Source organism: Martes martes, assembly GCF_963455335.1.
Source record: "Martes martes genome assembly, chromosome: 12".
NCBI lineage: Eukaryota > Metazoa > Chordata > Mammalia > Carnivora > Mustelidae > Martes > Martes martes.
Window position 1 is genome coordinate 59,591,027 of NC_137900.1, and position 26,888 is coordinate 59,617,914.

General features: G+C 44.9%; 2 protein-coding genes across 2 annotated transcripts in view; one reads left to right on the forward strand and one right to left on the reverse strand.

Moving 5' to 3' along the window:
• Nucleotides 1-26,888, forward strand: part of PHF24 (PHD finger protein 24) — a 205,408-nt gene that overhangs the window by 24,481 nt on the left and 154,039 nt on the right. The window lies entirely within an intron of this gene.
• LOC308353509 (protein SPATA31F1-like) lies at nucleotides 14,829-21,190 on the reverse strand (the record flags this gene model as incomplete). Its single annotated transcript, XM_080820396.1, has 5 exons — nucleotides 14,829-18,398; nucleotides 18,498-18,600; nucleotides 19,778-19,838; nucleotides 20,368-20,407; nucleotides 21,047-21,190. The coding sequence occupies 5 exons, from the start codon at nucleotides 21,188-21,190 to the stop codon at nucleotides 14,829-14,831; spliced, it is 3,918 nt and encodes a 1,305-aa protein (XP_080676522.1).

A 26,888-nucleotide genomic window follows, 5' to 3' on the forward strand; every position in this document is an offset into this window, starting at 1 on the left:
CTCTCTGCATTTACTGCCATGGGGAGGCGCAGTGTGGAGGCACTGTCCCCGCAGAGAGACCGTCTGTATAACTACCGGAGGGCAAGGGTGGTCTCTGATATTGTCTCGGTGGAAGACTATTTGAGAACAGAGGGAAGCCTCGGGAGCCTCAGGAGCCTCAGGAGCCTGCGCGGTGGAGATGGACTCCACAGAGGACCCCTGTATAAAGGCATACTTTAGACTGCGCCTTAGAACTGCCTGGAAGGAACCTGACTGGAAGGAGAGGAGCCTGCCATGGATCTAGGCCAGGAGTAACTCCCCATATGCCCACTTTGGCCTTGACCTTTCTCGGGCTCGGTGTGCCCTAAATTGAGTCCCTCCAAGGTGGTCGAGAGGCTGGGGCCCTGCGGGACTGCTGCCTTTGTCCATTCCAACCCCCACCGCATTAGAAATTTTATTCTCCGTGGTAGCCCAGGTTGGCTCCAAGCTAGATTTTTGTGGAGGCAGGAACTTCTATTAGAGCAAAAGTCAAAAGGGAAGGGAGGACCATTGAGGCCTCTGAAGCAAAGATAGGAGACTTGGGGCCCTGGGCTTGACTATCCACAAGCAAGCAGTGAAGATCAGGTGGAATAATTGATGCTGGCAGGTCCTGGAAGAGACAGTCGTTTGAAGGAAAGAAGAAGAATGCATGGGATTATCGAGCTCCAGTGTGCTAGGCACTATACTATGCTTAAACATATTACTCTTAACAACAACCTTGTGAAATTATCCCTTCAGTGATCATTAAACAGACTCAGAGATTTTAAGCAATTTGTCCAAGGTCATAAAGCTTGGAATCATGAAATCTGTTTTTCAGATTTTATTTGGGAAGAGATATCAGAGACAAGAGCAAGAATGTATGTTTGCTTAATTTTAAGAGGTAAAACTATATAAAACACTCAGGGAAATATCTTCACAACCTTGGATTTGCCAATGGTTTCTTAAGTATAACATCAAAAGCACAGACATGAGAGAAAAAATAGAAAAATTGGACTTCCTCAAAATTTAAACTTGTGCATCAGAGGATTCACTGAAATAGGAGAAAATATTTGGAATAGGAGAAAGTATTTGGAATAGGAGAAACGGAATAGGAGAAAATATTTGCAAATCATATATCTGCTAAACACCTAATATCTACTGTGTATAACGAACTCCTGCAAGTCAATGACAACAAAAACTACACTCGATTCATAAATGCAGAGGATGTGAATAGAGATTTCTTCATAGAAGATACATAAATGGCTAACCAGCACTATTCTCAAAAAAATGGAAAATAATGGAAGGATGTGGAGAGATTAGAATGCTGGTACATTGTTGGTAGAAATGTAAAATGGTGTAGCTGCTGTGGAAATGTTTCATGGTTCCTCAAAAATTTTTAAAAGAATTTTCATATGACCCAGCATTTCTACTCTTTATTATATATCCAAAAGAAATGTGATATGATATGGAAACTGGCCAAATTACAAATTTGGTAGCTCTCGCCTGTGATCAAAGAAATGACCTATTTCTGTACTATTGGTTACCTATCATCATCCCTGCAAACTCCAACTCACCAATCAGGTTCCATCTCTGAGGAAGCACAGTGGATATGATGAGTTCTTGATTACATTGTTTCTAGAAACAAGTTCTGAAGAACTGGTCTTCTCAGACCCTTCTGGCCCCCTTTGAACTACAGAGAGGATACTGACACTGTGATCTCAAATAAACTCTTTGCTTCCTCCAACCATCTTTGCAGCATTTCTTTAAGAAAGATTTATTCAACACTTGTTCTGTGTAAAGCCGTGGAAACTATTCTGATTGTTCCTCCTTTCTGAACTCAAAGAAAATCTGGAGCTCCTATTTCTACCTGTGAAATTTATTGATTTGGGTTGTTTCTTCCACTTTCCTTTCCTTTTCAGCGGTTTCTTTTACTCTATTACTTCCTGGGTAACATCCCTCCCCATTTTCTACAAGATCACTGCCAGTTACATCTTTGAGCCTTTCACAGATATTCCCTATTCCCATATCAAAAATCAGATGAAAGCACAAAAGCATAATTTACATTTAATATGTAGGATGAGATGGTTCCAGCCTATTAGGAGAGCAGCACACTCTCTATAGCTATGTGTCTTTACAGAATGAGCTGAGGGAGAGGATCTACCTACATACCTTCTCCTTCTCTGTTTCTTCCCAAACTCATACTGTGGAACAGCTCCTTCTTCATCCTAACTCCACTTGCCCTTGTAAATAATCTCACTGAACTTTAAGCAGGTGCTCTACAGAGAATGGGTGTGCCTCGCACACATACAAGCTGCATGCTGCCCACATATACCTCAGACACTTTTACTTTCATGGCTACAGCAGTGTATTAGTTTTCTGTTACTCTGCAACAAGTTACCACAAATGTGGTGGCTTAAAATAATACACAATTTATGATCTCACAATGTCTGTGAGTCAGGATTCCAACTTAGTCCTCTGTTTATGGTCTGAGAAGTCTGTAAAATATTGGCTGGGCTGTGTTCTCAGTGGAGGCCTGAATGGGGAAGAATCTTCCAAGCTCACTCACGTTGTTGGCAGAATTCATTTCTTTGCAGTCATATGACCAAGGGCACTGGATTCTTGGTGTCTCTTAGCTGGAGGCCATGGTCAGCATCTAAAGGTCACTTACAGTTCCTAGAGGGCACATGGACTTTCCCAAAATAGCCATTTTATCAAGCCAGAAAGGAGAGACTTAGAATAAGTATGCTAGAAGACAGTCTTATATAATGTAATATAAGTACAAAGTAACATCCTATTACTTTTGCCATCATTCTGTTAATTACAACTAAATCACAGGTCTGTCAACACTCAAGAGGATGGGATGACACAAAGCATGAACACCAGGGGTTGGGAACATGGGGGAAACCAGCTTAGAGCCTTTCCCCACAAAGAGTACCAAGGAAAGGTTTAGGTTGTCATCTCATTTCTTCCATTTTGTTTGACTAAATGGGCCTATTCTACTTTCTTGTCCCATTGGGATTTACCACCACTTGCCCCGGACCCTTGAAGTTTTTTTCCAAGCCCTTCTCAAGTTACCACAGATTCTTCAACATTCATGTTGTCTCTATGATAATATCTTCTATCTATCTTTTCTTCTTCAATAAGGACACAGAAAACCATAATTCTAGTTATCTGCTAAAGAAGTAATCATTAAGCGTAATTTGTGGACCAAATCAAAATTTGATTTTCTTTTTAACCTGGGTATCTCTCCTAGGACTTCTTCTAGGACATGGAAAGCACTTTTCCCCCTCACCATTCATTTGTTTTTAACCATTGTTAGTCATGGTTGGGAGAGACAACCTAGCACGGGCTCTTAACATCCTTGAATGTTTTTACTGGGTAGGTCAACAATGTAGGACACTGACTGTTTTCCAGGCCATTTCTCAGAATTGTATTTACAACAAGCAACCTTGAAAGATAAATCAACATCTTTCCCAGGACAATGATCAGGCTTGCTTTTTCTTCCTGTAAAAGGTGTGAAACCCCAAACCTTAGCATTCCTCTCCTGTAACACAGCCCACTGTATGAGTAGGCATCGGTCATAGATCCTGTGCTACACCCAAGGCATTTGATAGACACAGAAAACTAATACAGAAAAACCATGCTAAAGCTCTTGCTATGGTTGTACTGTGAGTAGTAAAATCCTTGATATCTCACCCAGGAGTCTTGTGTCTTCTGCCAGCATTCACGAAGCAGTAATGGGATACCTTGTTAACTTAAAAACACAGTAAAATCTAGGGATGCATGGGTGGCTCAGTCGGTTGGGCATTTGGCTCTTGATTTTGACTGAGGTCATGATCTCAGAGTCATGTGATCGAATCCTGCGTCAGGGTCCATGCCCAGCACAGAGTCTGCTTGAAACTCTCTCCCTCTGGCCCTCCCCCTACTTGTGCTCTTTCTCCCAACTAACATAAATAAATAAATATTTTTAAAAAATAGAGCAAAAGCCCAGCCCCTGCACTGTTCTTGACAATTACTACTATTTGTTTTTCTAGAGGTTAAAACTGATTTTGCTAATTTCTCAAGCACCTTGTTCATATTTTGGAGCTTGCCGCCCTGAACCAAGGTTGCCCATCTCTTGATCTCTAGGCCAGACTGGATGTAGACATTGGGGAAGGGGTCATAAGCTTGGATGGCTAATGTCTGAGTTGTGAGTGTCCACCAAAGAGTTGCAGTCTGTTGGGTGAAGATTTTGGTGTGGTGAAATCCTGACAGAGCCTAAGTAGTGTTTGACAATCTCTGGGGTGGCGGGGGTTCAGAGGAGTCCAGTACTAGAGATTCTGGTGCCTGGAGTTGGGAAGTGAGGGATAAGTGGATTAGGGAAGTACAATGGCTGACTTCAGCTTTATCTCTGCTGATGAGTTCATTGTGAATATACCCTTTGATTCCCTTCAGGAGTAGAGGAAGAGGTGTGCTCATTCACCCTTATTCTCCCCCAGTGTCAGTAGGTCCACTGTCTATTTAGGAGAGGCACATAGGCCAGGCTTTGAAGTAGAACTCCTAGGTATGATTGTTGCAAGAGTCTGGAAATCCCCACATCCTTCATCCCCAGGTCAGAGGCATATTTGCTCCTGCCTGGGTGAGGTTCCAGTGCAACAGATGTTCCCTGTTTGACAGGAAGGAGCCAGGGAAGGGTATGGTGGAAATTTGAGCTCAAAGCCTTGGCTAGTCCCAGAACAGGGCTTGGAGTGGGCTGAGCCCCTGCAGGCTTTTCTGTCTAGCAGAGGTCAAATGGCGTGGGCATTTAGTGCTCCTGGGTTCCCAGCTGAGCACAGCCCTCCGGGGACATCCTGCTCTGATGACTATGCTGGTGTTAATGAAGGGGCTACTGATTTGGAGTGCAGACGACCCATACTGTCATAAGTGTGTGATATTCGTGGGCCTAGTGGAGGCACAGACATTTTTCAGTGTGTGACTATCTAGGGTTAGGTAACTGCTTGGAATAGCATTGGTGTAGTTGGTTACAGATTTGAGGTAGACAGTGGTAAACATAAGGCAAGGTAAAGATTTTGGGAGGCAATACCCACCAGCATTATCTTGAAAGGTCTGGTTTATTCTTCCCTTAGGTCTGTGTCTGCTGAGAGGCTGGGGGTCAGGACCCTGCAGTAAACTGGGGACACTCCTGGGGATGGGGATGGGTGTATAGGTGAGAGATGGGGCTGCCGAAGAGGACAGTGGACTCACTTGCTGACCTTGTCATTTCTTTGAAAGCCCACAGCCATGTTGTTGAGACCAGGGTATGCATGTGAATCCAAGACTGTCCTTATTAAAAGAGAAGCAATGAGACTGAAATCAGAAAGCAGAGTTTAGAGGAGGGAAAGACAGGCCTGCTTTAAGGTGACCTAGGAGGTTTATGGAGGAGAGCAACGTTGAGGGACGAATTTGGACTGCATTTGTGTTTGTAGGTCTGCAAGATGTTCTGTATCTGTTTGCAGATACAATGGGGAGACTGTCTTTGTGCCTGCATGTGTGCTTGTGCCAGCATCTGCTTCTGCATGTCTGACTCAGGGTGTTCTTGAGTCTAGGTAGGTGTGTTTCCTGGACGTGTCTCTGGGTTCTCTGAATTAGTTTTGCAGTGGCAACATTGAATTTGTGTCTTTGTGTTTATGCATCCGTGTGGCTGGATGTCTGTGTCCATGTGTCTTTGACTATGTGTGGGATTCTGCTCTGGCCTCTCACTTTACCCTGCCCCTCTTCCCTGACACTCCCCAGCTGCCAGCATCATTTACCGCAAGGAATGGCTTCCCTTCCCTTCCCGCTGTCTGGATTCCCATGAGACCAGCTGTCTGCCCAGGGTCCTGCCCCTGTGGCCTCTGTAGCAGGCTCGACCTTGAGAGCGATATACTCTGGAAAGCCCCCAACATGCTCCTTGCATGGCCATGGACCCAGAGAAGTTACAGTGGAGAAGAGGGGGAAGGCAGAAAAGGGGGGGCAGTTGGCAGAGCCCACCCCTCCTTCTGGAAACAGAGATCTCCCTCTGGCCCCTTCCCAGGCCCCCTTTCCCTCCCTATGCTCTCATCCAGACCAAGTATTCAGGGTCCTGGCCTCACTATCTCTGGGGATAGGAATGAACATTCCTCTGCAGGCCCTGCCAGAGCCACAGGGATCTGGTCTTCTGTGTCCCCCAGTACCTTCCATGGCTGCATTGTGTTCGTTCCTCATCTCTGCACCTGAAGCCCAGGCTGTCTTCTCTTCTTTTCTCTTCCTATGTTGGACGCAGTATCCACTCTTGTTCTTTGTTCTGTGACAGCCCTGGCCTCTGCCATGGGCTCCAGACCCAGGTGGAACATTAGGCTTTGGATGGCTGGGAAGGAGAAGCAGCCCAGGTCCCTCTCACATGGTGCAGAAAGTAGCATCTGTGGGGTTTGCTCCTGTTCTCATTCTGTGTTCACTGTTCTCCCTGGATGAGCTGTGGTAAGCAGGTACAAAAATGAAGCAGTCATGGTCTCTATCCTCTAGGACTCAATGTTTGACAGGAGAAGTGATTTTGTGGAGAAGCCACTTTCCTCCACCGCAGGTAGTCAGTTGCCTGAAATTCTCTCCATAGAATTCTTAGGTGTCCTCCGCAGAGGTCAACAGAAGGGCTCCAGAAGGTCCGGACCTTTCACCATGGCATGTTACTTGCGAGGGCCAGAGGTGTACTCCAGAGTTCCCAAGCAAGCACTGATATATTCCTAGCACCTGCCACCAACTCTGGAGGTGTAAATGCTTGGGTTTCTATCCTCCATGAGGCCTTTTATTCTGATTTTACCTCTGTTGAGACTAGGGAAAGCTGGAGGGTGGGGGCTGTGCTAGGGTAATGGGATGGGATGAACAAGGCTTCATCTCTCAACAACATCCTGTGTGAATCACAGGCTCTGACCCTGTCTTCTCTCAGCTCTTGGCTTTGCTGAAAACTGAGAATCCTGAAGGTTTTTTGTTCCAGCTCATCTTTATGCCTTCGACCCTTTGTTGTAGGACTTTGGTCAGCACTATGAACTCACACTGTTCTGGGACAGGTAGAAGCCTGAGGGGACCATGGGAAGGACCCATTCCACCTAAGTCAGGATGTGTGCACATTAACCTTGGCTTCCCACATGATGCTGCTGTGACCTTTCTGGGTCACTCCCTTCATGCTGGGCTCCCCTCTTATCTCCTTGCTCTGTGGCTTTCTGCCCAACTGTTACCTGACAGGGAGGTTGTGCCTGTCACAAGATCTCCTTTGATATTTGGGGATGCTTTAGGAAAACACCTGGAGGGTGTTGGCTTAACAGGCCTGGACCTTGTATCTTCTCATCTTGGGGGCCATAGCAGGGGCTGGGCCCTCATCTAATAGGCACAGAGTCACCATTCAGAGGAGGGACACATTCATGCTTCTTCTGATTCTGGCTTTTCTGCATCCTGCTAGCAGTGGACACATTGTGGTAAGTACTGGGGTCCTATTGTGGAAGGGAGTCCTGCCACCACTTCTTGGTTTGATGGGATGTTGGATTTCATATGGAGACTACAGCACTTCATGCACTTCCTGTAGCTCTTGGCTCTTATGTGGTAGGTCAGAAGTGGGAATGCAGAGGTTTCACCTTCTGAGAAATGTGAGGTATCCAAAACAGAGGTCCATCCCATCCACTCAGGACAATATTTTTTTAAAAGATTTTATTTATTTATTTGACAGATCACAAGTAGGCAGAGAGGCAGGCAGAGAGAGGAAGGGAAGCAGGCTCCCTGCTGAGCAGAGAGCCAGATGATGGGCTCGATCCCAGGACCCTGGGATCATGACTTGAGCCGAAGGCAGAGGCTTTAACCCACTGAGCCACCCAGGCGCCCCAGGACAATATTTTTTTTTCTGCCTTCCAGTTCTGTCCTCCCACCCCTAAACATCCCTAATCGCTGAACACTAGGATGCTATACCTGCCCTCTTGGTCTCTAACTTAATGCACTAGGCTCCACACATCTAAAACTTCTCTGAAATCTCTCCCTCTCCAGTCATCTGAGAGCATCTTTATACACACAACCAGCAGTGGAAACACCTTTTTATGCCCACCTGGTCTCTCTGTTGGACACCTACTCCATAGACTCTAATAGTAATTTGCCATGGTAACGTCCAGAATCCATCTCTACTTCCAGCTTTTGGTTTTGATTCTCCATACCCCTCTCTCTATCCCCAGCCATGGCCTCTTCCTTGCTCTTTCCTTATCCTTTTGGGCCTTTGCTTACACTTTGTTACATGTGAAGGAATCCTCCTCCCTCCCTCTCTCCCTTCTTTCTCTCCTTCCTTCCTTCCTACCCTCCTTCCTTCCTCTCTCTTTCTAGATTTTATTTGAGAGAGCACGAGACAGACACAGTGCATAAGCTGGGGTGAGGGGCAGAGGGAGAGGGAGAAGCAGGCTCCCTACTGAGCAGGGAAGCTGAAGCTGGGCTTGATCTCAGGACTCTGGGATCATGACCTGAACTGAAGACAGATGTATAATCGACTAAGCCACCCAGGCATAACACATGAGGGAATCTTTCTTGTGGTCCTTTTAGACAAGGTCATCTTTAGGACATGTGCATTTGGTCCTATCCCCTACTTCTACACTGCCTCATTACTCCAGCAGTTCTTTTCTTGCTCTCCCTTATCAATCTATCCCTCCTGACTGCATCATTTCAGTCAACATCCAACATGTTGTGCCTCTCACTTTTTTCCCCTTACTGTTTTCCATAATGGCTGCACCAATTTAAATTCCCACCAATAGTACACAAATGTTTACTTTTCTCTACATCCTCACCAACATTCATCTCTTGTCTTCTTGAGTATAGCCATTGTAACAGGTGTGAGATGACATCTCATTGTGGTTTTGATTTGTATTTCCCTGATGATTAGTGATGTTGAACATCTCCTCATGTACCTGTTTGACATTCAAATGTCTTGTTTGGAAAAATAGTCTAATTAGTTCCTCTGCCCATTTTTATTTTATTTTAATCTATTTTTTTATTTACATTTCAGTTAGTTAACAGAGTATAATATTAGTTTCAGGTATACAGTATAGTGCTTCAACACTTCCCATACAACACCCAGTGCTCATCACACATCTACTCCTTAATCCCCATCACCATCCCCTTCCACCTCCCCTCTGGTAACAATCACCTTATTCTTTATAGTTAAGAGTCTGTTTCTTAGGGGAGCCCTCCTTCCCTGTTGGTAGGAATGCAAACTGGTGCAGCCACTCTGGAAAACAGTGTGGAGATTTCTCAAAAAATTGAAAATAGAGCTACCCTACAACCCAGCAATTGCACTACTGAGTATTTACCCCAAAGATACAAATGTAGTAATCCAAAGTGGCATGTGCACCCCAGTGTTTATAGTAACAATGTCCACAATAGCCAAACTATGGAAAGAGCCTAGATGTCCATCAACAGATGAATGGATAAAGAAGATGTGGTATACACACACAGTGGGATATTATGCAGCCATCAAAAATTTGAAATCTTGCCATTTGCAATGATGTGGGTGGAGCTAGAGGGTATTATGTTAAACAAAATAAGTCAATCAGAGAAAGACAATTATCATAGGATCTCAGTGATATGTGGAATTTCATATAGGGAAAGAGAGGAAAAAATGAAACAAGACAAAACCAGAGAAGGAGACAAACCATAAGAGACTCAATCTCAGGAAACAGACTGAGGGTTGCTGGAGTAGAGGGAGGTGGGAGGGATGGGGTGGCTAGGTGATGGACACTGGGGAGGGTATGTGCTATGGTAAGCATTGTGGATTGTGTAAGAATCACAGACCTGGACGCTTGAAACAAAAATACATTATATGTTAATTAAAAAAAAATAAGAGTCTGTTTCTTGGTTTGCCCCTCTGTCTCTTTTTGCCTTTTGCTTATTTGTTTTGTCTCTTAAATTCCACAAATGAGTGAAATCACATGGTGTTTTTCTTTAATTTTCCTTTGCATGATATTCTCTAGTTCCATATATTCTATATCTTCTTTATCCATTTGTCAGTTGATGGACACTTGAGCAGTTTCCATAATTTGGCTATTAAATCAGACTTTATCGTTGTCATTGATGTCATGAACCTCCCCCTCCCCCTTTTAAAGATTTATTTGTGAGAGAGAGGGGGCTCGAGCAGGGAAAAGAGCAGAGGGAGAGGAAGCAGACTCCCCACTGAATGTGGAGCCCCATGTGAAGACTCCCAATCCCAAGACCCTGAGATCATGACCTGAGCCAAAGTCAAGATGCTTAAATGACTGAGACACACAGGCATCCCTGATGTCACTCACCTTTTAGAAAAGTCGTCTCTGGGTCCCTCTTTCTTCTACTGCTATTTCCTCATTTTTCTGCACTTATATGAAACAAATTTCCTTGAAAGAATGACTACATTCTGCTTCCATTCTTTCTTGAATACATTCCAGTCATGCCTTAATGTCCACCATTCACCAAACTATTTTCAGTGCCATAAGTGATGTGTTGCTGAATCTAATGGTCAATTCTGAGTCCTCATTTTCTGTGGCCCATTCGCAACTTTTGACACAGTTGCTCATATCTCCTTGCAATACTTTTCTCCTCTTGGCTTATGATATACCACACTCTTCTGCTTTTCCTTCCTCCCTGGCTACAGCTTCTCAGTCTCCTCTCTTACTATATCCTTTTTTCCCCTCCAATTTCTTACTGTTAGAATATTCCAAAGCCCAGTCCTTAGGAGTTTTTCCTTAATTTCACTCATTCCTTTGGTGATCTTATCTAGTCTCATGGTTTCATGTACATCAATCAATTAGTCAATCCAATCAGTCATCTTTCTCTGAGGACCATCAGGTTTTTGTGATTATTTTTTATTTTTTATTTTTATTAAGACTTTATTTATTTGACAGACAGCACAAGTAGGGGGAACTGCAGGGGGAAAGGGAGAAGCAGACACCCCACTGAGCAGGGAGCCTAATGTGGGACTTGATCCCTGGACCCTGGGATCACGAACTGAGCCAAAGGCAGATGCTTAACCAACTGAGCCACCCAGGCACTTCTGTATATGTTGATTACACAGTTTGGCGGCATGAGACTACCCCATAGAGTAATGATCTCCTAGGAGGTAAGGCCTGTGTCTTGGTGATTTTTCTTTTTAAAGAATTTATTTATTTGACAGACAGAGATCACAAGTAGGCAGAGAGGCAGGCAGAGAGAGAGGAAGAAGCAGGCTCCCCACTGAGCAGAGAGCCGGATGCAGGGCTCGATCCCAGGATCCTGAGATCATGACCTGAGCCGAAGGCAGAGGCTTTAACCCACTGAGCCACCCAGGCGCCCCCTTGGTGATTATTTTGTCTGGCATAGTTCCTGGCACATATTAAGTACACAAATATTTTAATTGTCAAATGCAAGATACCTCTCAAGGTCATTTTTATTATGATCCTTTTATGTTACCCTAAGGTTCTCCTCATCAGTTGAGTACTTACTCCTGTGGCAGGACCTCATAGACCATAGTACTCATCACATTGATGTAATAATTTATCTGCTTCCTCAGACCAGACTTTAGAGTCAAGTCTATTAAGGTATTACCATACGCCAGCCCCTATCGTAAGCCCTGGGGATATGAGATACTACTGTAATTTTTTTAGGAAAGAAAGGATGTGAAACTGAACCCTAAGCAGAGGCAGTAAAAAGAGAGGAAAGGGGAAATCTGAGAGATATCAAAATTAGAACCCAGTGACTGACTTGATCCAAGCAAATAAAGTGGATGTATAGTGATACCATTCCATGACATTAGAAAGCAGTTTGGTGGGGTAGATGATGTTTAGAAACTTTGAATTAATATGCATTGTGTTTGGAGCAAGATGGAGCTTCTTCCTATCTATTGGCTGGCTGTACAGTTGGAGCTCAGAGGAAAGACTAGAACAACAAAGTGACTTTGGGAATCACCAGTATATTCACAGTAGTTGAGATATGGATATGGGATATGGATGTACAGTTGTCCCCCTTTCCAGATAGAGAAAATTGGGGCTCAGAAACTTGCCAAATGTCAGAGTTAGGATTCTAACTCTGATTTTTTTCACATTCCATTCTTGTGACTTTGACCTTAAAATCTGCATCCTCTCCAAGGGTCACACATTTGGCATGAAAATTGTAAAAACACATGCTCAAGGATTTTGTAATGTTTTCCTTGTGTTGTAGTTTTGCTGCCCTTTATTCATGCTTATCATCTTTCTCTGAAGTCATTCTCTGGTCATTTCAGTCAGAAGTCTCCTTCTGAAGGTGACCTAAACCTTTTTTTAAAAAAGATTTTATTTATTTATTTGCCTGACAGAGATCACAAGTAGGCAGAGATGTAGGCAGAGAGAGGAAGGGAAGCAGGCTCCCCGCTGAGCAGAGAGCCCGATGTGATGTGATGTGATGTGGGGCTCAATGTGGGGCTGGATCCCAGGACCCTGGGATCATGACCTGAGCCGAAGGCATAGGCTTTAACCCACTAAGCCACCCAGGCCTCCCATGGTGACCCAAATCTTTTATTCATACTTAAACTTATATTGAGTGGAATAAGCACAACTTTCAGCTATGCTATTCCACTGTAGCCTCCTTAAGGGCCAGATTCCAGTCTTCCTTCTAAGGGCACCATGCCTGCCCCAACCCAGTTAATGGGAAAAGGTAGGACAGGTCCAATCACACCTCCTTGGGAGGTCAGAGAATATGAGTCTGATGGCCACCATTAAGAGATTCACTTTGTGGCCAGGGCTACAGAGGCTTGCTGGTGGTGCTGGGGGTGAGGGTGGGAGAGTAGGTTGACTAAAGCGGAAGTGGGAAAGAGTTCTAATATTGCCTTAGTATGGCAAGCTATTGAAGAGTCCTCATAAAACAGGTCTGTAGGAGGGACTTCATTTAGTCTATGTGTGAGGGAATGTGTAGACAAGATACGGTCAGATCTCAGCTTGCCTCTCAGTCTTCCTCTTGGGTTTCTCCATTACATTCCAGGGGTTTCAGAGAACTTCATGTCATCTTTCCATTAATGATAAACAGGTATTACTATGAAATAGCCAATTATTGCACATTCCAGAAAAATCGAAGGAACCACAGTCCCTGTTCAGTTCTGAGCAGCTTATCTGCTTTGGAGCCTCATGTGTGGCATTAAATTCTGGATCCCTGTCCATTTTCCATGACTTTTAATGGAACAGCACACTACGAAAGCCTAAAAGGTTTTTTTTTGTTTGTTTCTGTTTTGTTTGTTTTGAGAGTCAAAGTGAATGGTTCTGGTGTTTTCTGAAATATAGGGGGATATAAGAAATGGGGAAAGATGACAGGCATTGAAGGCGGGAGTGGGCAGACTAATTTGGCTGGGTAGGGACGCCTGGGTGGATCAGTTGGTTGAGCGGCTGCCTTCGACTCAGGTCATGATCCCAGCATCCTGGGATCGAGTCCCACATCCAGCTCCTTGCTCGGCGGGGAGCCTGCTTCTCCCTCTGCCTCTACCTGCCACTCTGTCTGCCTGTGCTCGCTCGCTCTCTCTCTCTAACAAATAAATAAATTAAAAAAAAATAAAAAATATTTAAAATATTTAATTTGGCTGGGGAGAGAAGAGTCATCCTCTGAGGGGAAGATACCAGGCAGATCCTGGGAGAGGATACAGCTGATTTCAACACCATACAACATGCATGAACACATAAAAATGAACATATATACACTTATATGTGTGTGTATATTCAGGAAGGCAAGACTGTGGAAAGAAGGAAAGTAGAGAAGGATTGCAGTTGTAGGTGGTATACAAATAACTCATAGCACAAGCACAGACTGGATGTGTTTGGAAACCACTCGTGTTTATGGTTCTTTCCCAGCAGCTTCAACACTTAGCCAGCCACTCTTAATCACACTAAAAACAAATAGATTGAAGCTCAGATTTACTCCCCTACTTCCGCCCAAAACACTTGAACCTTGGGTTGGCTTCCCGGCTCCAGGCTCTTTTGAGTGCAAAGTAAATTGGCTTTGCTTCCTTATCATACCCTGGTCAGGAACAGTCAGCCTCTGTCCCAGGTACTCTGATCTCCCATCTACATGCTCCCCTTCCCTCATTCTCTCCCTGCCTGCCCTTGGGAGTGGGGGACAAGTCCCTTTTCATGACCTACTCTGATCTTCATTCCAAGGGTCCATGCAGCTGGAAGGCAGTGGGCAGGATATAGGCAAGAGAGTTACAGCAGCTTCCCAGATGAGCTCTCCAGAAAGATCTTGCCAATAACCAACAGGGAGCAGAGGAGGGGGAGATTCTATCATTTGCTTTTGACCTCCTGTCATGTTAGCTACATGCTTTCGATAAACACAACATACCTCCTCAAGGTTGGAGCACTATGGCACTCCTCTAAAAACCTCCCCTGCAGACTGTGGGCCTCTATGGAGGTCATGAGTGATTCTGCCTGTGGGATTCCTGGCCAATCCTCCTCATCACTACTATCCTCATGTCCACATTGCTCCTCTGGGCCTAAAGACACCAATGGGAATCCATGATAGAATTCAAGCCTGACCTTTATTTACCTTACCTTCCTTCTCTGTTCAAGCCCCTTTATCCACAGTCCAGGGTGGGCTGGGAGGAGTTGTTTGGAAAGTTGACCCAGCTTCTCTAGATGGGAAGGACACTTTAGCATCCCCTCATGCCTTCCCTTAACACACCGCAGTGGAGAGAAGGAGGAGACAGACAGCGCTTTGCTTAGAGACATAGAGTGTATTTTGGGTGGCACTCTGCCCCATCTGCACCATAAATGAAAATGACAGTAGCAATCCTCTTCAAGGGACACAGATGACTTTTGATTGTGTTGGGTCTTCTTGAGCAGACCAGCGTTTCCCTCTGAGGTGGGAGGTGAGATCTAGGGTACATTCCCTGGTTGGGTGGCACAAGCCACTCGAGGACAGTGCCGAGGGCAGTGGCGGGGGTGGCCCAGGACTGAGGCAGAATGGAGTTGGTGAGAGCGGGAGCGGTGCCGGAGCTTACTGTCAGGGGAATGGGGACCATCCAAGAAGGCCAGGCCCACCTGCTTCTCAGTGGGGGAAGATTGGGCCTTGGAGTCCCCTCTTGTCCTCTCTGTCTTGGTTTGCCCCATGGAACTTTTGGCTGGAGCCAGGCCCTTTTCTGCATTTTCTTTTCTGGTGTTGGCTGCTTTCCCAACTGTAGAGAACATGGATTCCTCATGCACTTTGCCCTTTGCCTTGGAGTTAAAACAGTGCAGAAAGGATTTCATCTTACTTCTCAAGCCTGATTCTGGAAGGCTGGGCCTCTTGTGAGTGTGGACTGGCATCACCTGTCCCTGCAAAATCTGACCTTTCAAAGTTTGGCCCTGCAAATGCTTACCCTGAATGAGTTGGCCCAGGAAAAGCTGGCCCTGTGATGCCTGGGGCACCACAGGCTGGGCATTCTTAGGAATCCTTGCTGGTTTGAGGAATACATTAAGCTTGGTTTGACTGCTGTGCAGGTCATTCTTCTCAGATACGTTCACCCCAGGGATTCCTGGAGGTGACTCTGGAAGCTTAACCTGAGGGTGATGTCGGGTACTGTGTTCACAGGGAGCATCAAGATGAAAGCTACGTCTCCGTCGCCAGGGGCTGTGAGGTGTCCTGTTCAGAAGCATCCCTTTTGGCCGCTGGGCTTCATCAGGGTGGCTTATGTCTCTTGTGGAGGAGTGTGCAAACCCTGCATCCCCTTCTCCATGGTCCCCTGCCAATTTGGGTTTCCCTGGGTCCTCTCTCTTTTCTGTCAGCATGGGGACTTGGGCTGAGTCCTTGCTGTGGCCAGGGCTTTGGGACTCAGGACTCCAGGGCTCCTCCAGGCTGGGGCTGTTCACATTGGCCTCCAACTGAACACAAAGCACCTGAGCCTCTGTCATGTCCCCACTGGGTTGTGATATCTTAGAGGCCCAGTGGGCAGAACCACGAGATACTGCTCTTGAACTAGGTTGCTTCTGGTTCTGCTGTACCGCCTTTAACTCAAGGGCCAACTGTTCTTTAAGGTGGAGCCATTCTGGATCTGGGACACGAGGAGTGTCTGGTGGGATGGGGAGACCCTGGAGCAATGTTTTTCCTAGGTTCTCTAGACTCTCTAGAGAATCCTGTATGGATGTGTTGTCTGAGTTTGCTACTGTTTGTTCTCTGGACAGTCTTGCCTTTATGGGAATTCCCAGTTGTATCTCTAGGATCTTCTTTCTTAGATGGAAATTTAGTTTGGCTAAGATGGGTTTCTTGAGTGTGTAGGGCCCAGAGGCCTCTGCCTGGCTTTCTAAAGGCACCATCTTGATCATTTCTTCCACCGGCTCTTCAACCTGGAGCTCATCTTCAATGTCTGCACAAGTCTCATTGGCATCTTGAAAGCTTGGCCCAGGACTCAGAGACTGCTCTTCAGATGAGATCATCTGAGGCAGGGGTTCAGTTGGGAATTCACCAGGTCCAGGCACCATTCCTGTGATTACAGCTTGGGTAGAGATTGCCGGTGCCATGGCCCTAGAGAGAGCCACATAATAAAGAGCTGGCAGACCTGACAAGAAGGCCAGGTACTTGTGCCGCAACGTTGTCTCCAGTTTCTCAATGGCTCCCTCGGACAGGGCTTGGGGCAGCTTAGGATGTTCAGTGACAGCATCTGGTGAGGCTTGTTGCTGTTGGTCAACGGGCGTTGGTATCCAGGACATAGTTTTCTGCTGTAGGGCAGGGTCAGTTGCTGCCTGTAGCTCCAAGGGCTTGTTTTCTGGGATGCAAGTGAAGGGAGCCACTTGCAGCCCCCCAGAAATTATGCACTGCCAAGAGCTATATACACGAACAGGGACCTTGCCCTGGTGAATTTGCCCACATTTGGAGTTGATGTGGCTCTGCAGTATTGCCTTGGCCTGGTCAAACAAGTGTGGCATGGGGACTGACACTGGGGCTGTGATGGGTGAGAATGGGTCACTGGCCTCAGTGACCTCTAGGGCTGTAGGTTGGGAATCATGCACGTTGGCTAGGGCTCTGCTGCTCCAGGACAGAGTTGACTGATCAGTGGGGGATAGAAGTAACTGGATGGATTCCTGGATCTTTTGGGGCAGGCCCCAGCGATGGTGAATTAACTGCCGCTGGAGGTGGAATTCTAGCAGCCTCCGGGCATGCTCTGGGAAGAAGACTAGTTCCCTAGTGAAGACTGTGATGGGCTTCACTGGCCAGGAAGATTTCACTGTCTCAGGAGACTGGGCTTTGCCACACGGCCTATATTGCATGGGGTTCTGGGTGTGCTGAGGTCTCTGGAAAACAGCTGGCAAGCCCCACTGAAGCTGGAGCTGCCTCTGCAGCAGGTGCCACTCCAAGGCATCACACTCAGCCAGGGTCAGAAATGGGACACTTATTTGAGGTTGTGGGTAGTCAGATGGAATGACCCAATTTGGGGAGGATGGAGAAGAGGGAGTGGTTGACTGGGGTGGAGTTTTAGGTAGTAAAGGGAGAATGGAGAGTTCCTTGAAAAGAAAAGGATCCTTCAAAGGATGCTCGGACATGCTCCCATTCATGGAGAAACTTTGAGAGCCTAAGAAGGTGTTAACCAATGACTCACTGTGCAGGGAAGGGAGTCCACAGAATAGCTGGCTGTATTTCTGCTGCACATGGCCCACTGAGTCATGATCCTGGTACCCAGGAAGTGCATAGAAACCACTTGAGTCTTCAAGGCCTGGAGAGCCCAAGGCCACAGCCATATGGTTTGGGATTTGCTGGTGGTGGTGTCTTTGTTCTGGATCCATAATTGACCATTCAGAAACCCAGAAGGCCTGGGTAGGCTGGCTGGCCATACATGAACCCCAGGTCTGGTAGGAATAGTTCCCAAATTTTTCAATAGGGAACTTAGAATTGTTCTTCTGGATGAAAGAAACTGGTTGGTTGTTTATAGGTTGGTAACACAACGGCGGATTTGGCATAAGCTGCCTCAGGGACTCCTCCACACGCCTGGGTAGACCCCACCTCTGGAAATGCATCCATTTTTTCACATGTACCTCAAGAAGCCTTAGTACTTCAGGACTGAGGAATGGCAGGTGGGCAGGGAGGACAGTAACCACATGCAAGGCCATAGGGTGTGTCAGGGTAGTGATTTCTCGGTTCAGGGTCTGCAGAGAGACCTGGGAATTCAAGGGCTGTGGCCCTTGATTTCCACAGTCAAGGGTGGGGCTACTCTGCACCATCTCCTGCTGGTTCACTAGAACCCTGGGCTCCTCAAGTCTTGAACAATATAAAGTCTCTGGGCCCGTGGGCACCTCCTGTATTTGAAATCCCTGCCCCAGCTGGAGGTGTTCAGCCCAGCAATCATGGATCTTAACTGTACCAGCTGACTGGACAGTTGACTGTGGTAAGGATTTCTGATCCACTAATTGCAACACTGGGGGGGTTGTAGATCGAAGTGCAAGTGCTTTGGAGTGTAGGGAATGTTGCTGCAGACTCTGGTCAAAAGACACAGTAGACATAGACAAAATCTCTAGGCAAGAGGAACCCTGCAATGGTCCCGATGAAGGGGGAGAGATCAGAGTGTTCTCACCCACCAACAGCTGCTGAATTTCCAGAGCCATGGCATTGCAGATTTCGCAGCAGGTATCTGCACACAGGACCCGTCTCACACTTCCCTCCTGAGGAAGCCAGCCCTGGCTGGGAGGAAAGATGACAACAGTTACTGATGGAGTGACACCTGCCTCTTTGTTTGTTTGGCTTGGTTTGCTTTTTTAAATAGTCTCCATACCTAGCATGGAGCCCAGAGCAGGGCTTGAACTCAGAACCCTGAGATTAAGACCCAAGCTGAGATCAAGAGTGGGACACTTAACCGACTGAGCCACCCAGGTACCCCAACACCTGCCTCTTTGAATATGTGTGGCCTGGAGATTTGGTCCACCCGCCCCTAGTCCTGGGAGTCTTGGGGCCTATACCCCCAGGGTGTTTATCCACCCCCTTTTCCTCCTAGGAAAATGCCATTGACAAGTTATGTTGGGCTGGGCTGGGCTGAGGGTCTGGAGCTTGTTGGGCAAGGTCTCAGACAATCCATGGGAATGCAGGGCCGTGAGAGACTAGGAGGTGCGGTACATTCTCTGTTGATCCAAGTTGAGAAGCTGAATCAGGGAAAAGGAACAAGGCAGAAGCGGGGAGCCAATGGTTAGCTGATGGGGCATCACCAGGAACATTACCAGGGAGAACAGGGAGTCAGACTCATCTGGGATTAAGAAGGCCATAGCCTGGCATTCATATTCCTAAACTGTGGAAAATGAGGTCTTTGTGGGAACTCCGCATTCTGGGGTTTATGGAGTGTCCTAGCTCCTATACATAGCATCTCTTGAGAGCCAGTCCCATTCCTAGAGATTTTAAGAGGATGACAGGCTCCTTTCTGAGGGCTGTCCCAGGAATTGGCCCCTGAAGACAAAACCATGGAGGTAATATCAGCAGGTTCCAGGGGTCTGCCCTTGAATAGTTGTAACTGTAAAGGGAATATGGCATGGTCATTTATTTGTGCATGCATTTATCTATTCTCTTGACTGGATAACTTGTCTGTGGCTGAGTGCAAACTCATGGGGCATCTTCAGTGAATTACTTAGTAGTGAAATCCTGAATTTCAGGACCACTGTGAACCTGGCCCAGAGCAGAACTGGGAGACTCCTCCTTCCTGAGACACCTGATCCCCCTCTGCCCTGGCGACCCTCTCAACCAGTCTTCACCATCCACTGTGTCTGACTCCCTCCCAGACATTATCCCTCTTCTCCTCCCTGCCCCAGGCCAAGCAGAGAAATCATCACAGGCCAGGCTGAGAGTTTGGAGACTACAAAGAAGAAGTGATCACCTTTTCATGACAGAGAGCAGCTCCCACGGCTTCTCAGCTTCTTCCTGGCAAAATCTCCTAGCTGAAAAACCAGAACAGTGTTACAAGAAATGAGAGGATGCAGGGATATCCTATAGGAAGCTGAAGGCCTTGAGTAAGAAGAGGTTGAAAACCCCAAGAGTCAATGCTCTAAGGCATGTCTGTGTACAACTTAACCCATTGCAACATGCAGTCCTGGACCCAATTTCATTTGATCATCACAACCACACTGTGAGTGAGGCAAGATCATGAGACGCCCATTTCCTGGATCATGGACTGAGACATAAAGTGACTTCCACAGGGTGGTAAAACTATTAAAAAAAAAAAAAAGGCTTCTGTCCTACTTCCTCATTCTTCATTCCCAGGGGCAGGTGTAAGGTAGAAATTTTGGGACATTCCTAGGCTCTGATTTCCCACCCAAGAAAGTCTTCTGGGAGAATTTGTCAGCTGAGGCAATAGGAGCCTTCAGTAGTTAGAGCACCAGGCTACTTGTTCCAAGGGTCATAGAGGGACAGGAGTTAGGGGAATATTGTCCATAGTGAGGGGAGTCAGAACAGAGACTGAGACCTTACCTCTTGTTGCTGCATCTCTTATCTTGACTTTTCGGTGACGCTTAAAGACAAAATGTTAGAGTATGAAGCTGGGACACCATTTTTTTTTTCATGTTTAAAACATGACAAAGCTAATACACATTTCCTAATCCCTTTCTATGTGTCTATATTTTATTTACTTTCCTAACTTTTCTTTCCATACCCATTTCTTTTCACCTCAAAGTTTCCCTTATATGCTTGTTTTTTATTTATTTTAAGGCTTTTCCATACTCAGTACCTCTCATTTATTTTCCAGGAGAAGTTATGCATTAAGTTTATGATGAAGTGAGAGAAAAAGTGGAACAGATTAAAGGGTGTGTAGGTGTAATAGCCAAAGATTTTCTGTTAACAAATGCTTATAGAAACCACCAACCAGAAAAATTCCGCTTATTGGGAGGTAGTCTGAGATCCTGGATGTAGATTCCATTTCATCTAGGTCCCAACCGAAACCAGATTGAAAGGTTCTTTATTTTTCAACTAGTATACACTGTAGGGTGGCCTGGAAAGGAATTATTTCTAGTCTCTGAGAAGTAACATATAAGAGTTACTGAATGCATGGTATAAAAATTAGGGGGTGGTGATAAAAGGAGAGACTCTGAGATCTTAAAAGCTTCTTATCTAAAGTGTAATTCGTTCAATCATGGTCATAATATTTCCCTACCTGGCAGCAGATCCTTTTAGGTTCCAACCTTAATCCACAGTAACTCCTTGTTACTTGCCAGATAATTAGAAGAATAATGAAGATGAAGCCATAGGTATATAAGGGATACTTGAAATCCCACAGAACAACATTATGGCTCAACATGGTCTAAACCTCATTAGCATGAGGAGACCAACCATCCCTATATCTAGACATTCAGTGTCCTGGTGCCTAATAACTTCCAGTGCTATGCCTTGTCATCTCCGCCTCATAGATGATGGAACCAGGTCACCAGACTGCATCACAAAGCCCTACTGTTTCACAAGGCAGGTGTAGTGTCAAAGACTTTTATCTGTCTTAGGGAAGCTTATATGGTGATTTAATCTGTAGATGGTGTCCAGTTGTCTGTAAGGGCTACAGAGCCTGGGACTAACGGTGTCTACTCATAGGCAGTGTCTATGCCTCCACTTTATCTTTACTCAGCCCACTCTATATCAGCCTGATGTCTTGGCTCTCTCCTTTATAACTAACTGGTGACCTGTCCCCAGAAAACTGAATGTTTAGGGACTTAGGGCACCTTTTTAGGAAGAGTGGCTTGGACAGAGGAATCTCCATTAACTCCCCTACCTGTACGAGAAATATATCTGTGAAGCACTCTGAACTTAGGGAGGGCAGAGTCTGGTTATGGCTTGAGAATGGAGAGCTTTGATATTACAGGCATTGGGTGATGGGTAATCAGAAGTGTATCAAGGGGACTGTGGAGGAAAAGGATAGGAGGAAAGGATAGGAGGAAAAGGGCAAGCTGACATCTTTAAAAGACATTGTGGGAAGCAGGGAGGAATACCTCCTGGTCTGTGTGGCCTCAAGCTTACAGATAGGTGGGAAGAGATATAAATACTGCCTTCCACTGAGATACAGTAGTGAGATTCACTTACTGAGCTCTTAAAAGTTAGTTTTCTAGGGCGCCTGGGTGGCTCCGTGGGTTAAAGCCTCTGCCTTTGGCTCAGGTCATGATCCCAGGGTCCTGGGATCAAGCCCCGCTTCGGGCTCTCTGCTCAGCAGGGAGCCTGCTTCCTCCTCTCTCTGCCTGCCTCTCTGCTTACTTGTGATCTCTGTCTGTCAAATAAATAAATAAAATCTTTGAAAAAAAAGTTAGTTTTCTAGAGCTGTTTTTACCATGTTATAGAATTCTGTCTGCTCATGGATATGACTACCTCCAGAGAAAGGTTAGTGGCCACTTCTGACTTAAGGTCATAAACTAGTTGGTGATCATGGTTAGATCTACTTATCTACTCTGTATCTATGCTATTTGCCTGAAGGAGGGTTTTTGGTTTTGTTTGTTATTTTTTTAAAACTTGGATTTTTGATAACTTTAAGCAAGCTAGTTGTTTTCTAATTGATTCCTGGGGCCCATCAAGTCTATTCTCTGCCCATTTATTTATACATCTATGTTACCTGATTGATATCTGTGGTTATTGTCGTATTTCTCCAACCCTGAACTTCTGAATTTCCTTGAGAATCTTACCCTGGTGGACAGCAGTCTCACAGCCAAAAAAATCCTTTTTGCTCAAAATCTGTGAAGAGGCTATTTTGGTCCCTTCTCTAGCATCCAGTCCTTCACCCACCTGGCATGGTGAGCCCTCTTCTGCTCATTCCTAAGCGGGGCAGTGTCAAGGGTACAAAGACATTTGAGTTGTTTTGCCTTCCAGCTCTCAAGACACTTAATTATCTGGTTACCAAGATAAGACTAATTCACACAACGCATGAGCTAATAATCTAGAACAAATAGAATTACATACTCACTTGCAAAATCTAGGTTATGAATATCCCATTTCAGAGGAGAGAAACCATAGTGAGGATCAGGGTGGTCAAGAGGACTCCTGGGTAGAGTGACATAGGAATTGTGTCTAAAAGTGCAGGCTGTGGGGATGGAGCATATTCCAGGTGGAAGAGAAACTTATGAATAAATGCAGAACACAGAGCAATGGGCCATAGAGTGAATTTGGCAGTAAGAAATGCGGTCTATCTCTAGCAGAGATGGAGATGGGTAGATTGGAGAGGACTCATGACAAAATATTGGAGTAGCAGGGATGAGGTCTCTTGATGGAAGGCCAGTGCATTTAATGGATTTTTTAAAATTTAATTTTATTTTTCAGTGTTCCAAGATTCATTGTTTATGCACCATATCCAGTGCTCCATGCAATACATGCCCATAATACCTCTTCAACTTCGGCCACAGCAACTTCTTTCAAGACATGTCTCCAAAGGCAAAGGAAACAAAAGTGAAAATGAACTATTGGGACTTCATCAAGATCAAAAGCATCTGCACAGCAAAGGAAACAGTCAAAAAAATAAAGAGGCAACCCATGGAATGGGAGAAGATATTCACAAATGACGCTACAGACTAAGGGCTGATATCCAAGATCTATAAAGAACTCCTCAAACTCAACATTCAAAAAACATATAATCACGTCAAAAAGTGGGCAGAAGACATGAACAGACACTTCTCCAAAGAAGACATACAAATGGCTAACAGACACATGAAAAACTGTTCATCATCATTAGCCATCAGGGAGATTCAATCAAAACCACATTGAGATACCAACTTTCACCAGTTAGGATGGCCAAAAACAACAAGACAGTAAACAACAAGTATTGGAGAGGATGTGAAGAAAGGGGAACCCTCTTACACTGTTGGTGGGAATGCAAGTTGGTGTAGCCACTTTAGAAAACAGTGTGGAGATTCCTAAAAAATTGAAAATAGAGCTACCCTATGACCCAGCAATTGCACTACTGTGTATTCACCCTAAAGATACAAATGTAGTGAAAAGAAGGGCCATATGTACCCTAATGTTCATAGCAGCAATGACCACAGTGGCCAAACTGTGGAAAGAGCCAAGATGCCCTTCAACAGATGAATGGATAAAGATGTGGTCCATATATACAATGGAATATTACTTAGGCATCAGAAAGAATGAATACCCAGCTTTTATGTCAACATTGGAGTTTTATATCAACATTGGACTGGAGGAGATTATGCTGAGTGAAATAAGTCAAGCAGAGAAAGTCAAATTATCACTGGTTTCATTTACTTGTGGAAATAAGGAATAACATGGAGGACATTAGGAGAAGGAAAGAAAAGTGAATTGGGGGAAATCAGAGGGGAGATGAACTGTGAGAGACTGTGGACTCTGAGAAACAAACTGAGGGTTTTGGAGGGGGTGGGGGTGGGGAAATGGGTGAGCCTGGTGGTGGGTATTAAGGAGGGCACGTATTGCATAGAGCACTGGGTGTGGTGCATAAATAATGAATCTTGGAACACTGAAAAAAAATTCCGTAGGGACTTAGCTATCTCTAACCTCCTCCCAGCTTGAAAGTATATAATGGGCCACTCCTCATGACCCCAGGGCAGCTCTTTCTGCCACAGGTCCTGTCCCTGTGCCTTAATAAAACCACTTTTTGCACCAAAATAATAAATAAATATAAAAATAAAAATTCTTGTGAGAATACACAGAACCCACAATAGCCAAAACAATTTTGCAAAAGAGTAAAATTTGAGGATTACTTGATGAATTACTTGAATACTTATAAAGTGATAGAAATTAGGACAATGTGTTATTAGTATAAATATAGACAAATTGATCAGTGGAATAGAATAGAGAAGAGGGTGCCTGGGTGGCTCAGGGGCTTAAGCCTCTGCCTTCGGCTCTGGTCATGATCTCAGGGTCCTGGGATCGAGCCCCACATCGGGGGTCTCTGCTCAGCGGGGAGCCTGCTTCTCCCTCTCTCTGCCTGCCTCTCTGCCTACTTGTCATCTCTGTCTGTCAAATAAATAAATAAAATCTTAAAAAAAAAAGAATAGAGAATAGAATAGACCCACTCATGTATGCACAGCAAATTTTCAACAAAGGAGAAAGTCTTTTCAACAAATGGTGCTGGAATAACTGGTTATCAATATTCAAGAAAATGAATTTCAGCTCCTACTTCATAATGTATACAAAAACTTATTCAAAATGGATTACAGATCAAATGTAAAGCCTAAAACTATAAAATTTATAGAAAACCTATGAACATGAGTTAGGCAAAGATTTCTCAGATATAATTCCAAAAGTATGATTCATACAAGACAAAGTGGGTAAACTGTATTTCATCAAAATTTTAAAACTTCTGCCTTTGAAAGACAATGTTAAGAGAATACAAGTCATATAGTGGGAGAAAATGTTTGGATGTCATCTATCTGGAAAAGGACTCATACCCAGAATATATAAAGAACTCCCAAGATTCAACAATATGAAAGCAAACAACACATTTTTTTCTCCAAACAACGCAATTTTAAAAACAGGAAAGGATTTAAACACACACTTTACCAGAGAATTGGTGAGGCACAGGAATATCACATCCCAAGGCCTTTGCCATACTGTGGTACATACATTGAAAGCCCTGGAACTTTAACAGAGTTCCCCCACTTCCTGTTTGTATTACTATTGCTGCATAACAAATTACTGTAAAATTTAGGCACACCAACACATATTTATTATCTCATGGTGTCTATGGGTCCCGAATCCAGACATAGCTTAGCTGGATCTTCTACCTCACGGTGTCTCATAAGGTCAAAATCAAGGCGTGAGCCAGCAGTCTGCAGTCTCATCCAAAATTTCAACTGGGAATCTGTTTCCAAGCTCACTCCATAGTTGTTGGCAGAATTCAGTTCATCAGGCTCTTTTGGACTGAGAGCTTTAGTTCCTCACTAGTTGTTTGCCATAGGCCATCCTCAGTGGGGTGGGCCTCTTCAGTATGACAGCATAATTCATAAAAGTGTGCACATTAAGAAAGCAATAGAAAGAGTTTGGCTAGCAAGATATAAGTAATCTTTTGTCACCTAATCATGAAAGATGATACCCCTCAATGTTGCCATAATCTGTTGGCCAGAAGCATGGTACTCAGGAGGGGTTTATATAATGCCATGAATATCAGGAGGCAGGGCTGAACAGGAACCATTTGAGAGACTGCCTACCCCACTAGCCACAGGAAATCCAGTTCTCTAGGTTAGTTTATTTTTAATTTCTGAAATCCAAGGACATATTTCCTTCTTATTACTTTAACCGTATTATTTCCGATCAATTCTTTGAGCTAATGATAATTCTATGTGCAAGTATGTTTCCTTGCCAATATATTTCTTCCCAGCACCCAGTCTGGTTTCATACTACCTGAGCCACAATGCAGGGGTGGGGGGGGCAGTCTCTGTAGATCTGTGTGCCTGCCTTTCTGTGTGCTTTTACTTCTTTCTGGAATGACTGTTCTTTATCCATTGCAGAAACTCTTACTTATCTTTCAAGATTAAGTTTATGCAGCATCTTCTCAAAAAGTCTTCCACTTATACACCCTACACACACATACTCATACTGCATTCTACAGGCTGAGCGAGGTTCCATTTGTTCATTTTACCACATTTATTATGAGGCTGATGTGTGCTTGATACATACAAGGTTGTGCTCTTCAAATGTTTGTGGTATCAGCAAATAAGTAAATGGTGACAAACAGGGTATAATGAGTGCATTAAATAGGACTAAATCTGTTTCATGGGTCCAGAGCAGAGAACAGGGAGTGCCTCTGCATCTCGCTAGAGAGTTCTGCCTGCTAAATGCAGTCATACCAGTCATTGATATGGGATATTCCTTAACTATTGTTCTGCTGCTGTGGGAAGCCAGCACTGTACCTTTTCATGAAGATGCACCCAAGGGCCCCAGGGGCTAAAGATCATGTCATAATTTTGTCTCCATATATGTTAGAGCTTAGTGGGCTTTCAGTAAATATTAAGCACCAGGAGGATCTCACAGATGCCTCATTCTCTTGAGCTGAGTTC